Source organism: Penicillium cinerascens (assembly GCF_028974065.1).
Source record: "Penicillium cinerascens strain IBT 15544 chromosome Unknown contig_5_segment0_segment0, whole genome shotgun sequence".
In the NCBI taxonomy this organism is placed as follows: domain Eukaryota; kingdom Fungi; phylum Ascomycota; class Eurotiomycetes; order Eurotiales; family Aspergillaceae; genus Penicillium; species Penicillium cinerascens.
The window spans coordinates 2,186,551-2,199,888 of NW_026695294.1; the positions used below are offsets into that span (position 1 = coordinate 2,186,551).

The 13,338-nt window shown below is 54.0% G+C and overlaps 6 protein-coding genes across 6 annotated transcripts; 4 read left to right on the top strand and 2 right to left on the bottom strand.

Moving 5' to 3' along the window:
* Positions 1-139: 139 nt before the first annotated feature.
* On the top strand, positions 140-2,233 carry N7498_005282 (uncharacterized protein; the record flags this gene model as incomplete). The annotated part of the gene is made up of 4 exons (XM_058452344.1): positions 140-251; positions 317-352; positions 409-655; positions 908-2,233. The coding sequence occupies exons 1-4, from the start codon at positions 229-231 to the stop codon at positions 2,231-2,233; spliced, it is 1,632 nt and encodes a 543-aa protein (XP_058308882.1). The 5' UTR covers positions 140-228.
* Positions 2,234-3,155: 922 nt separating this feature from the next.
* Positions 3,156-4,511, top strand: N7498_005283 (uncharacterized protein; the record flags this gene model as incomplete). The annotated part of the gene is made up of 6 exons (XM_058452345.1): positions 3,156-3,359; positions 3,408-3,490; positions 3,541-3,685; positions 3,743-3,778; positions 3,826-4,417; positions 4,471-4,511. 6 exons carry the CDS (start codon positions 3,156-3,158, stop codon positions 4,509-4,511), a joined length of 1,101 nt encoding a protein of 366 aa, XP_058308883.1.
* Positions 4,512-5,317: 806 nt separating this feature from the next.
* Positions 5,318-6,865, top strand: N7498_005284 (putative MFS transporter; the record flags this gene model as incomplete). The annotated part of the gene is given in 6 exon segments (XM_058452346.1): positions 5,318-5,568; positions 5,636-6,158; positions 6,173-6,408; positions 6,456-6,528; positions 6,587-6,641; positions 6,696-6,865. 6 exon segments carry the CDS (start codon positions 5,318-5,320, stop codon positions 6,863-6,865), a joined length of 1,308 nt encoding a protein of 435 aa, XP_058308884.1.
* A 411-nt stretch (positions 6,866-7,276) lies between these two features.
* N7498_005285 (uncharacterized protein) lies at positions 7,277-7,652 on the top strand (the record flags this gene model as incomplete). Its single annotated transcript, XM_058452347.1, has 3 exons — positions 7,277-7,373; positions 7,459-7,558; positions 7,622-7,652. The coding sequence occupies 3 exons, from the start codon at positions 7,277-7,279 to the stop codon at positions 7,650-7,652; spliced, it is 228 nt and encodes a 75-aa protein (XP_058308885.1).
* A 291-nt stretch (positions 7,653-7,943) lies between these two features.
* On the bottom strand, positions 7,944-10,067 carry N7498_005286 (putative nuclear RNA binding protein; the record flags this gene model as incomplete). The annotated part of the gene is made up of 1 exon (XM_058452348.1): positions 7,944-10,067. One exon carries the CDS (start codon positions 10,065-10,067, stop codon positions 7,944-7,946), a length of 2,124 nt encoding a protein of 707 aa, XP_058308886.1.
* A 1,455-nt stretch (positions 10,068-11,522) lies between these two features.
* Positions 11,523-13,327, bottom strand: veA (sexual development activator VeA; the record flags this gene model as incomplete). The annotated part of the gene is made up of 2 exons (XM_058452349.1): positions 13,110-13,327; positions 11,523-13,054 (listed from the first exon to the last, which is right to left on the bottom strand). Exons 1-2 carry the CDS (start codon positions 13,255-13,257, stop codon positions 11,523-11,525), a joined length of 1,680 nt encoding a protein of 559 aa, XP_058308887.1. The 5' UTR covers positions 13,258-13,327.
* Positions 13,328-13,338: the final 11 nt, after the last annotated feature.

Consider the following 13,338-nt stretch of genomic DNA (forward strand, 5'->3'; position numbering starts at 1 on the left):
AGCTGTCAAGCGCATGGACGACCCACACCGCGCACAACCAAAAACTTGCTATCAAAGCTCCTGCAGTCCGCCGTAGCCCGAATCCACCAAAACCACAGATTTTGCTTCTCTTTTCTTCTCTTCTCTTCTTAACCTTCCCAATCTCCCTTCCACATTTTCCCTCTCCCTTTTCTTTCCTGTTTTTTTCCTGCTGTTTCTTATTTGCGCGATTCCGCGCAGCCCGCCAAGATGGATATGAACCATTTGATAGGGTCAGTCATCTGCACCTCCTCGGCGGAAGGGTTTGTGCGGCTGGGCTGGAGTTAACACCTGGCAGTCAGCGTTTCAACCTCATCTCCAAGAGCGACATTCGGTAAGTCCCCGCTATCGTCAATCGCGCTCTTGAGATCCTTGCTAATTTTCCCCCAGCTATGTCGGTACTCTCCATGAAATCAACCCGGAGGCTTCCACAATCGCCCTCGAGAATGTCCAGTCATTTGGCACAGAAGGGCGACGGGCCACCGGCGATGAGATCCCTCCTTCCTCAAGTATCTATGAATACATTGTGTTCCGAGGCAGTGATGTGAAGGACATCAGTGTCGCCGAGGAGGAGAAAAAGAAGAAGGAGACACAGCCTGAGCCCCTTCGGGTTCCCGATGACCCCGCCATCATGAGTGTAAGTTTACCTCGCTTCGTCTCCCACGACCCTCCCAGTCCAGTCCACCAGGTCGTACCCTTCGATGGGTTCGGCCAATTGATCAGATGATGAAATATATTCGGATGTAAACTCACAGACCTGTTCGGAATGCGCAAAAACCGTGTCGATATTTTCCGTTGCCTTCCTTCTGATTGATCAATTTTACCCATTTTGCCTCATTGCATTTACCTCGTCTTTGGTCGGACATCTTGCTGACTCGAAGCAAAACAGAACATGTCGCGACCGGGTCCTGCCCCTGGACTTGAGCCGGGCTCTACACCTGGCCTCCCTCCTCAGGGTCCTCCTCAGCAGCCGCAGGGTGCTCAGCAGACGCCTCCCGGGTATCCTCAACAACCACAATTCCAGCAGGGCTTCTACCCGCCCTATGGTGGACAGCGCTTTGGACCTCCTCCCCCCTTCCCTCCTGGTCCTGGTTTCCCCAACATGCCCTATGGTGCACCCCCCGGATGGTACCCTCCTCCTGGTCACGGCTTCCCACCAGGACCTGGCCAATTCCCTCCTCAGATGCCCCTTGGTGCTTCTGGCCAACCCCCTCACCAGCGCCCTGGTCCTCCCGGTGCCGCTCCTGGTCTTAAGCCCACTTCGGAGCTTCCTGTCAGCGACAAGGTCCCGAGCAAGCCAGTTAGCCGAAATGCTACCCCTGGCGCTCAGAACGCACCCACCCCGCCGGTCGAGTCCAAGCCGTCCGTTGCTGAAGCGGTGCAAGCCCCGACAGGCCCTATGGCCGCAGTTCAGAGGAGCGGTCGGGTTGTGCCAGCTATCCCGATGGCCGCCCCAAGACCTGTTGTTCCCATGAACAACGCCCCTGCCGCTGGTGCTCACGGAAATGTCCCTGTCACCGACGCCACCTCTGCCGCGGCCGCGGCCGTTGCGGCTGCTATGGCCAAGCTGCCGCAGCCTGGCGCTCAGAAGAAGCCTGGACAGCCCGATGCGTCGGTTGAAGCCATGACTCGGAAGATGAATGACATGCGGCCTTACGATAACACGCGTGGCCGCGGCGGTCACCAGCACCGCGGAGGACGCAGAGGAGCTCGCCCCCAGCACAAGAAGATCGAGGTTCCCCAATCGGACTACGACTTCGAGACTGCAAATGCCAAGTTCAACAAGCATGATTTGGTCAAGGAAGCCATTGCCACTGGTTCCCCTGCTGCTGAAGCGGAAGCTCACAGCCACGATGGCGAGGATGAAGCGGGCAGTGAAATTGGAGCAGCTGGCTCAACCTCTAACCTCTACAACCGTGGCAGTTCGTTCTTCGACAATATCTCGAGTGAAGCCCGTGATCGCGAGGAGAACGCGGCTACCCGCCTTGGCGGCCGCGAGTGGCGCGGCGAAGAGGAGAAGCGCAACATTGAAACCTTCGGCCAAGGCAGCGTCGATGGCAACCGCGGTCGGGGTCGCGGCCGCGGACGAGGCTATGGTCGTGGCCGTGGATACGGTCGCGGTCGCGGCTACGGATATGGTCCTGGCGGCCGTGGCGGTTCTCGTGGTGGCCGTGCTCCATCCTCCCAGTCGACCGGTGTGCCCTCGCTGGGCTAAGTCGAGTCATTTATTCCAACTCGTCTTCTAGCAACAATTTGCTATGATTTTTCATTGCATCTCTTTCGGGTGTCCGGACCTATGAATGAAACGACTGAACGTGCTATCTTTTCTCGTCTCGGCGCAATGGGAATACTCGGTTTGGGCATTCAGGGCCGGCAATATTGGTATTTTTGTTTTGTTTTTTCTTTTCCGCGACCGGCAATAGGTGTTCATGTTTGTGCTTTGGGTTTCCTTTCTGTTTTTTCATCGTCAAGCATACCCTCTACAGCGCGTGTTTCCTGGTATACCGGTTTGGGCGGGTATCTCGCCTCTTGTGTGGTCTTCGGGAATGAAAGACGCACAGAGGTTCTGCAACATGCGCTCTTGCCACTGCCAACAGCATGGTACGAAGGTCGGCCATTGCGGCGGCAGACCATTTCATGCGAAATGTACAATAAACATATCTTGGAGAATACTCCAATCAATCAATCAAAAAGGAAAAAAAGAGGGCCATTTGGTCTATAACACATTGCTCCTGTAAATCCCTGTTGCTTTCAGATGTATTACCGGCGTCCATTGGCTGATTCCACCTTGCATGTACATAGATGCGGGAAAGCGTCAGTCTCCATATCCTGGGAAGTATATAGTATGTCGTCCCTGACGTTGCTATAGCCGCTGTCACTACGCCGAACAGCTTCAAGTTGAAGAGCCGGCAGCATGGAGAGCTTAAGATGTACAAGCATTTTTCACGCATTGATCTGATTCGAACTGCGTACTCAACGCAGATGATTAGAAAAGATAGCAACAGCCTCGGGAAATGCCCTCTAGGATGCAACGAAGCCAATATCCTCGGCAGGCCATTCCCCCGCACTCCACGATCTGCCGAAGCCACATAAATTAGCCGGATTTGAGCTTCAGTTCATTCGACTATTAAGACATCATGGCCGCCCGTAGTTCTTCCGTCAGGTTATCTGCTATTTCAGGTCAAATTGAGAACAGCCGTGTGAAAATGACCGGCTCTACCCAAGCCCCAGACCAGTTGCCCTGGGATCCCAACTGTGCCAGGTTTCCTTTGCGGAAAGAGCTTCCACGATTGCCCAATTCACCTGAAGGTGCAGCTTGGGTTTGGGGCAAAGATGATCAGGTTTGTGTCCGCACATCTTCTCTTCTTGCCATACTGATGCGAGTGTAGCTGGGGAGATTGAACCTGTTGACGCCGGAGCGTGTTAAGGCCTCGGCCAAAGAGATTCAGACTGGAGAGATGGTTCGACTAGAGTGAGTTGTGCCATCCAACACATGAAATCAGGATGCTCATCATGAACCAGTCTTCCTCTAAACGTGCCCGAGAAGCCTGCCTTCGACCGTGAGACCTTCCAGCATACTATCAAGACCCTCACCCCGGGTGTCGCATACGACGACACCTACTCAATGAACACACAAAGTGGCACACAATGGGATGGATTCCGGCATGTAAGTATTCAACCTCGGCGATAAATCACCCCTCAGCCTGCTAACTACCTGACCCAGATCGGCCACATCCCAACCAAGCTCTTCTACAACGGGGTACGCCCGCCCTCCATTCTCTCTCTACTAAACTAACAAACAACCAGGCCCAAAGCACCGACTTCATAGGCGAAACCGCCAACCTCCGCTGCAGCATCCACCACTGGGCAACCCACGGCATCGCCGGCCGAGGCGTCCTCCTCGACTACCGCCACTACGCCCTAACTCACAACAAGCCCTACGACCCATACACCTCACATGCAATTACTCTCTCCGAACTCCAAGCCTGCGCCAGATTCCAAGGCCTCGACCTCCGCCCCGAATCCCAAGGCGGTGATATCCGTGTCGGCGATTTCCTACTAATCCGCTCTGGCTTCGTCGAGAAATATTACTCGCTCAGCCCAGACGAGCGATACGCAGCCGCAACACGGTCACACAAGAACCTCGAATTTGCGGGCGTTGCTCGGGAGGAAGCGATGCGTGACTGGCTACATGATTGCTACTTTGCGGGCGTAGCGGGCGATTCGCCGACATTTGAGGTATGGCCGGTCCCGAAGCTGGATCATTTGCATCAGAGTCTGTTGGCGCTTTGGGGGTGTCCGATTGGGGAGATGTGGGATCTTGAGGTTTTGGCGAGGAAGTGTAGGGAGAGAGGGAGGTGGACTTTCTTCATGACTAGTGCCCCTGCTAATATGCCTGGTAAGTTTGGATTTCCTTTTTGTTTGTGGGCGGATGCTAATGGACTCATATAGGTGGTGTTGGATCTCATGCTAATGCAACTGCTATTCTGTGATTCTTTTGGTGAGCATATATTGGGATGAGGTGCTGAATGCGCAGTTTGTTTTTGTGGTCGAGCTGCATATTCTCTGCAGTCAAGAACTCCACAGAAGATGTTTAAAATCGAGTATATAGGAATCAGCACCTGCTTCTCCTTTTTCAAGTATCATTGTGGGCCCAAACCATCCCTCAGAAGCAAACCAGCAACAGTATCCCTCTCTCTGGGCCGATGAGCATGATCCACCGCATTCGGGCCCTGGTTGTTCTTGGCCCATGGATCACAGCCGTTTTTAAGCAGGAGATGGTTCTTTGCATCGTAGAAAAGAGGTGTTTCTCTAAGAAGTTGCGAGAGTATACAGCAGCAGCCTACTCAATGAGAAGGCTAGCCATGGACATCTTGCATGACTACAATACTCGGAAATTGGGTGCCATAACGAAGTGGTGCATTTCCGTCACAAGGGGGTTAAAAGATGTCTCGAAAGATGTTAAAAGAAACGCCTAGGTAGAGATTCAGAAGACATAAGAGAACATGGTGTCTAGGTCGCTTACAATATCTCTTGGTCACCGTGGCTATAAGGGCAGTTCGGACAGCACGATACATCAACTCCCCGCGATCGGAGCTTCCCCGACTGCCACGTTCTCCACGTTTTTGATTACCCCGGAGATCCACCGCCGAGTCCTTCAAGCAGTGTGTCTGCTTCAATGAAGTTCCCGCAATCGTGGCCTGAATTGCCGTTCTGTTCTCAACAACCCCCCGTCCGTCTTAAAGACCCTACGGCCGCGGGAGACGATCTCTAGTCATCTCGCTCTATCCATGTCAATATGAGCACACAAACCCGGACGGAGTCATTAGTCCTTCAGACACGAGCTCCGTCCGAACCGGCCTCCGAGGAGCCTGTCGCGTTCCAAGAATCAAGGACAGACACCTGCAACCAACCAAAATGGCTATACCCCAAGATCCTCAGCACCGGCGTCTCATTCTTCGTCGCCGGCATCAACGACGGCAGTCTGGGCTCTCTTATTCCTTACGTGATACGCACCTACGGCATCGGAACAAACATGGTCGCAGTACTGTAAGTTGCTGCCCACAGTCCTCATCCATTCTCCAAGATTGGAATCAATACTCACAACCCTATGCAGGTACGGGACCACTTTCTTTGGTTGGTTCTTCGCAGCTCTGTCCAACAGCTCGATATGCCTTCACTTTGACCTAGGTGCCATCTTGTCGCTAGGCGCCACAGTCCAGATTCTAGCCCATGTCCTACGCGCCTGGCTCCCGCCTTTCCCGCTATATGCGGTCACCTTCTTCCTCGCCAGCCTAAGACAAGCATACAACGACACACACGCGAATACGTTTGTCTCGTCACTACGAGGCTCCCACCGCTGGCTCGGTTTCATCCACGCAATGTACATGGCAGGCTGTCTTGTCGGACCATTTGTTGCCACGGGAGTGGCTTCGGCAAACGCGGACTCGAAATGGAATCTCTTTTACCTGTTCCCGTTGGGTATAGGTGTGGTTAATCTGGCGCTAGTGGGGCTATCATTCCACGATCGAATGGCTCTTTCGATGAGGCGGCAACAATCTGCAAGCATCGGGAGTCAATCCGAATCGACGGGCAAAACAGCGCTCAAGGAGATCAAAGCCACACTCTCCACACCAGGAGTCTGGTTACTCAGTCTATTCTTTTTTTCTTCCTTGGCGCTACTATCACTGCCGGTGGCTGGATGGTCGAGTACCTGGTCAAGGTGCGCAATGGGGATATCAAGGATATGGGATACGTACCGGCTGGTTTCTACGGCGGTGCATTCCTAGGTCGACTGGTACTTGCGGAGCCGACGCATCGGCTTGGTGAGCGACGGATGGTATTTATATACGCCGTTCTCTGTGTAGGGTTGCAGTTGGTATTTTGGCTGTATGTCCTTTTCATACCTGTGATGGAGCTGGTGCTAACAGTAGCAGGGTGCCGAATATTATCACGGAGGCCGTGGCTGTCAGTTTGCTAGGTTTCTTTTCGGGCCCATTCTTTGCGACGGTATGGCCTGTATCATCCAGCCTTGGTTTACAGGAAAGCTAACTATCTTCTCCGTTAGGGCATCTCAGTCGGATCAAAGATCTTCTCTCCGGAAATCTGCTCCTCGGCAATAGGTGAGACACGGCCCACTCCCAGCTTGGCACTCATATTCTCACACACGCACGTAGCATTCGTGTTCGTCCTAGGCCAAATCGGCGGCTCCATCTTCCCAGCCATAACCGGAATAATAGCGACCCAGGTCGGCGTGAAAGTGCTCCAGCCGATGCTAGTTGGACTCCTCAGCGCCGCCGGCGTAAGCTGGCTATTCCTCCCCACAGCCACACTCCACCGGGACTAGATTCGACGGAATCCGACATCATTCGGTGCAATGAGATCTCGAGCAAATGACGGCCTTGCCAAGTCCACATCCATCTCTAGCCTCGCCGTAGTCTGCCTTAGCCCATCAGCTGCCCTCGGAAGATCGAATTTCTGTTGCGATCCACGCGTGTAATTGGTGTGTTCTACTAGGGTCACCCCTGATGCCAAGAGCTAGAGGGGTGGCTTGTGGCTGAGTTCTCCACTCCCCTCGGAGCTCAGAGAGGCTGGGTGAACTATCTATTGCTAGCGAGGGATAGGCGGGGTCAACCCAAGGTTTCGGTCGGATCGGGTGGTTATTTAGATCAGCCACATCCCGAGCTTGCCTGTCTCTTCCCCTTGACAAACATTCAAGAATATTTGAACTCGGTTTTTTCTTTCTGATACTATCATCATGGATTTCATCAAGAAGGCTGCCGAGGGTATGAAGGGCAACCAGTCTGGTTCGACACAGCAGAGCAACCCAGGAGACCAGGATTACGTTGACAAGGGTACGTCGTTGAGATTTATCACTCTTGAACTGCCCAGGTTCCACCTGCTAGGCACATGAATATCGGCCGACTAACGAGTGTGCAGCTTTCGACTTTGCCGCTAAGAAGTCTGGCCACAACATGGACCGCAGCACCGAGGAGAAGATCACCGATGCCGGCCGCAATGCCTACGAGAAGCTGACTGGGTATGCCTAAGTCCATGAATACATCGACGCTAGACTTCTCGCTAATGAAATTGTTTGATATAGCAACAAGGTCGACCCCAAGATCAGCAACTAGAGGCTTGATGTTGTCATGATTTAGCCAAGCTGCATTGTTTCATTCGATACCTTCCTATTACGTTCACTCTTATCGTGCAGATCATTAGCGTGCAGCATCGTAAAACAGGATTTCATTAAAGTCACTTGCGAAAGACCAAAGACATCCCAAACTCCAGGGTATAAGTCGTAACATCGTCACATCGCGTCTGCCGTCGGCTACGACCAAGAAAGCAATCCCCAGCACCTCGCTCAATTGCATTGCACAACAATAACCCCCCATAGACCCCAACTCATATCTTTGAAAACCATCTCAGAAGATATCCGAAGACCACTGATAATTCTCAATAATAGCCGACTGCCTGTTCCGAGCCGAAGGAGACTGCGGCTCGAGCGCAGAGGCGAGACTATGCCTCGGATTCTTCTTCTTCGACGGCGACCCGGTTACCTTTGCAGCATCACTGAGAAGCTCCTTAGGGAGGGGAGGGACGGGGGGAACATCCTCCTCCTGACGACTCCGGCGGCGCGTATGGGCAGGCCTGGACGGAGAGGAATTGGCCGACTTGGAGGGAGAAGAGCGAGGCGTACGATCGGGATCAAGGTTGCGGTGCTGCTGAAGATAGAATGCATTGTGAGTTTCCAAAGGCGGCGAAGGCGAGAGGCAGTTGCTTGGGGCTGATTGTTCGTCCGCATCGGAGGCATTTTTCGGCGAGAGGGAGCGTAGATTCGAGTGGCCGCGGCGCATGCGCAGCGGGGGTGTGGATCTTGAGGGCTGAACTGATGGGGACCTTCTATGCATTGAGCCTGCGTCGCCTGCCGGTTTGCCGTAGTCGAGGTCGAGGGTGTTTCGTTTGCGTTCGACGGAGCCGGGGCTGTCGCCGGCTTCGAATTTCTGCAACTTTGCTTGCCGGGGTGGGCTGAGCAGACCGAATTCGATCAGCTGCTCCAGCTCGGACGGTTGATCGGGGACGTCGTCGTTGCGGTTCGTCGGACTGGCCTGAATAGGGATCCGACTAGGGATAGGTTCAGGAACTGGTGGCTTCCTTTTGCGGGAAGGGCTTTCCTTACCCATGGAAGATGGCCGTGATTCTTTTGACCTCCCCTTTGGGGACTTGGTCGGTGATGGACTCGGGGATTTCAGTGGTTCCTCAAATGAGAAGCTTCCTCGATCCTCCATGGATGGCAAAGCCGTCAGGCCACCCATCTCAAGCTCGGGCGATTTGGAAGCCGTGTCTTGTTGGTCGAGCAGTCGCTCTGAGGGCAAAGTGGGAAGCGCGCCTGGGACAAACTTGCGAGGATAACTCCCAGGATTCATATCCATACTCATTCGTAGGGACTCTGTGGACTCTGGGATAGGGGCGGGCACTCGCTCCTCATTGCCGCTTAGCTCCCGAAGCTCTCGCCGGGCACGGTCCAGCTTGTCTTCGAGATTGCTGACTTTCTTGACTAGCTTGGCCTGACGGTGGATTTCCTTCTTCGACCTCTGTCTCCGGAGCCCGTTCGGCTCGAGATCTTCGGATGATCGTTCTTGGTAAGTCAAAGGCGCGGTTGTGACCTGTTCATGGGACCTCATAAATGGTAAACCCAATGACCGCAGGTCCTGGAAAGATGAGCGCTTCGAGGATTTGGTTGGAGAACGTTGCGGGGAACGCATTGGGGTGCCCATATTCTCGTGCTCCCCGCAATGGAAAGTTGGGTTTCCATGGAGCATCTTCTCCTGGATGGCCTGCCATGTCTGATCGGCTTGAGGTTGGTCGACATTTGCGCTTTCCATATAGGCACCCTTGTTTGTGCCCTTGTAGCCTGCCTTCTTGAGCTCCTCATAAGCCCGCTCTGCTTGAGTAAGAGCATCTTTCTGGGGTGACTTGTTGACATTCTCTGGCGAGCTCTTGCTCCAGCCGCCAAACGGATTGAAGGCAGAGGCAATAGCTTTTCCGAATCGAAAGATCCCAGAGCCACGATTCTGAGCAGCAGCCTGTTTCTTCTCTTGCATGAAGATACTCGGCGGCTTCTCACTAACGCTGTCGCTCATAGTAGCCTCAACAAACCGCGACCGCCGACCCAGGAGATTGCGCGGACTGTTTGCAGCCGCAGCACTGTGCCTCGCGCGTGCGAATCCCGCAGAAGCGCGCGGCGAAGCCCGAGGAGAAGACTTGTATGCAGATGCCAGATTGGCGGCCAGACCACCCGCTCCATTGCGCGCGCGACGATCATGGTGTCCGTAGTCCGCAGATTCATCCGGCAGCGGCCAATCGTTCGAGCGGCGTCGCTTGGCTGACTTGGACGAAGGCGACTTGTAGTCCTCGAGCTCGCGTTCATCTGCATCATCGAAGCGACCGGATTCGTCCGAACTCCATTCCAGATCGGCGTCGTCGGAACTGCTGCGCAGGTGCTTCCGCGAGGAGCGCTGCTCCGCGGGGTTCGGGTCGACGTCCATTTCGTTGGAGTGGCTGGATCCCTGTGCGCATCGTGGAAAAGTCAGGCCCCGACTCTTTTTATCGCATCCTAGGATAGTCTCCTGGGGACAGGGCAAGGGAGCTTACCTTTGCGCCGGGCACGACCACGATCATCCCTGCTTACACCCCGCGCCCTTGTTGCAGAAAGCGATGAAAAGAGGAATGGGGAGTGAAGAGAACAAAAGCATGAAAGGTCACGTATAATCGCAAGAGGATTTCAAGATATGATCGGGTCTGAGTTGCTTTTTGAAAGGCGTTGGCTGGATGGAAGCGGGTTTGTTTACATACTCCGCACTTGCCCAGGGAGGAAGTTTGTTGTGGTAACGGGTACTTCACTTAGCACGAAAAAACACACCGTCATTTAGGTACCCGCTACAAACCCGAGACCGTTGCCTGCCTTCTCCACCTTTTATCACCTATTTGTTCATTATTGAGTCCACGGGTCAGAATGTAGGAACATAGGGATTTGATCTGGGGCAGATCGATCGGATCCTTGAGGATTCCGCGTGTCTCAGAAGAACATGTGCACAACGGGCTTCGAGGAATTTAGGAATGCGATAGGTACCTACCTAGGGTCTACTGTATTGGACTACTTGTGTATGATTGAAAGTTGATCGTATTCAGGACAACCATGCTAGGTATCCAAGAGATGCCACAACGCCGGGAAAAGAGAAAATTAAGCAACAGGCCGCCGAGGGGTGATATCGTAAAGAACAAGCAAGGGAATTCAATGGAACGTCTCTCCTATGCAGTCATATCCCATCCCTGCTCCGAAGGAGCGGGAAATCGCCAGGGGCACTCACGGTCGCTATCAAAAATGAGAATCCTTTGCCGTCCTTTTAATCGCCGTGAGGAAAGCCCAAAAAGGCAGAAAAGAGGGAGAAAAGCCAATACGCAGGGACCGGCCTGCACCCCCCTTTCCAGTCCCATATCTGCCGTATATAACGGAAAGGAGGGATGGAATCTGCCCCGAGCTGGTCGCAAGGCTTGAATCCAGGTCTGAGTTGGAGGAGCGGGACGCGGGTATGATCCTGCCTTGGTCTTGAATGGAAATGAATGAATGATGCAAATCCCAATGCAGACAAGACTCATCAAATCCGGGAAATAATATAGCAACCATATAGAACCCCAGCACCGGCCAACCGATTCCCACGCGGAATAATTGAACACTGAACAAAGAAAGACGTTCCTGAAAACGGAGGTGACGACACCATGCATCGAGATATCTAGGCACAAGGCAAGGAAGGACCAAGAGGGGTAAAGAATTCATGTACAGAAATGCAAAAGGGTTTGCTGGACGGCCCAGGGCTCCTGAGTCCGGGGATAGCGAGCTGTGAAATGAGAGGGGGAGGGGGAGGGGGAATGTCAAGATAGAGATCATATCTTTCCGACATCAAGTGATAATCTCTTTCAAAGTGTTAATTTTCATTGCTTTTTCATTGCGTTCCCGGGGTAACTTTCATGACCATCCGTCCGTTCGCACGCTTGTATGCCATCCCAACACCGGCTTCGGCCATCAATGCAGCACGGCTCTCAGCAGAGAAGTCGCGGTAAGCACTGTTGTAGGACTGAGTATCAGGGCGCATGCCGTTCTGCATCGAGCGTTCATCAAGACCGAATGAATCCTCGTGAGTGCGCTTGCCAACGGCAGTGGGACCGGTCTGGTAGAGCATCCGTTTGCCAGAAACGGAATCGTAGCCGGGACTTGGAGAAACACACTCGATGGTCGGTTGCACGTATTCGCTGGAAAGAGCCTTGAGAGATGGCAGAGGGTGGACCAACCCTGGTGTCTCCGCGCGGGGCACCATATTTGGCGGCATCTGTTGGTAGGGAGTCGGATCGGGGATACGCGGGTCTAGGTATGGCTGTGGCTTGGATGCTTCCATGCGATAGGATGTCATAGGATTCTTCGGATAACCATCGGTCCGCTCTGCCATCGGTGGTGCCATGGGATACCCAGCAGGCGAGACGTCGTACTCAGAGGCGTTTGATGGGTGCCGAATTTTGGCATAGGAGGAATGAGGTGAGTACATACCGGGCGTTGCAACCGGTGGCGGAGTAGGAGGCATGTGGGCGGAAGGGTAATGACTAGGCGTTGAGCCGAAGGAGAGGTGGGATTGATAGGAGGGGGTTTGGGAGTGGGCCATAGGAGCAGGTGGTATAGATCGTTCGTATGGCTGCGGGCACTGGAATCCGTAGTCTGGTGCCGAAGGCCGCCTCTGAATCTCTGGTGGGAATCCATATGGCGATTGCATCGTACTCCCGTTGCTGTTTGACCGGGGACGCTCCACCGCGGATGCGACATAGCGATCCGGCGTTGAGTACCGTTCGGAACGTGCGTACATGGCTGCTCTCTCCTCGTCATAGTCGTAGTCCTCCTCGCGCTTTTCACCCCGACGTCGCATCCGAACATCGCGACGAATGCGAACACGGCAACCCTGCTCGGCGATAATGCGACTTAGGGAGGTGCTGGTGGCCAGGCCGGGGAACTTCTTCGCACTGTAAACGGTGAATGGTACGGACTTCACCTCGAGGCGGAAGTGAAGGAATGCCTGGGGGGATCCGGGCTTGTTCGTGGTCGGGCGAGTTATTTGGTTCGGGATTGGCAAATTCGAGTCCTTGTCAACATCCTTGGCGTCCTTGATCTCTTCGTATAGATGGAAATTCAAGCGATATCGACCCTCGTGGCGCACCGACAAATCAGGGAAGATGAAGTAACCTGCTTGTGTAGGACGGTCAAGATATGCCACACCCGCAACGGGCACACCTGTTAATACGGGACACGACGGCGGTCCGGACACCCGCCCATGAGCGATAGGGCGCGCGGTTTCCAAGGTTGCGTAGAGGAAGAAATTGGCATTGTAGGCGAAGGTGATATCGGTTTTCTGTGCCTCGTTACCGGGCTCTGATTCGAAGATTCGCAATTCAACCACGGGCGGAGGGTCGACCGGGCGACGATCGGCAGATGCTATTATCGGCTGTCAGCACAGGCAATCCCCGACGGGAATACTGGTGGTGCTTACACTTGGCTCCAGCACCGCAAGCTCTGGCACGCTCGGGTTGTTGCATCACACTCAACTTGTAGGTGAGCTGCTTTCCCTCGCGCGTGATTCGAATGACGGAGTGCTCCGTCTCATTATGAGGCGCCATCATGGGAGGTCTGGATGCCATTTTGAACGGAACGGGTTGCGTTATCCTCGTCTATTCGTAGCGACATCAGCAAACTGGGACAAGCTGGGTGGTGTTGTCGTT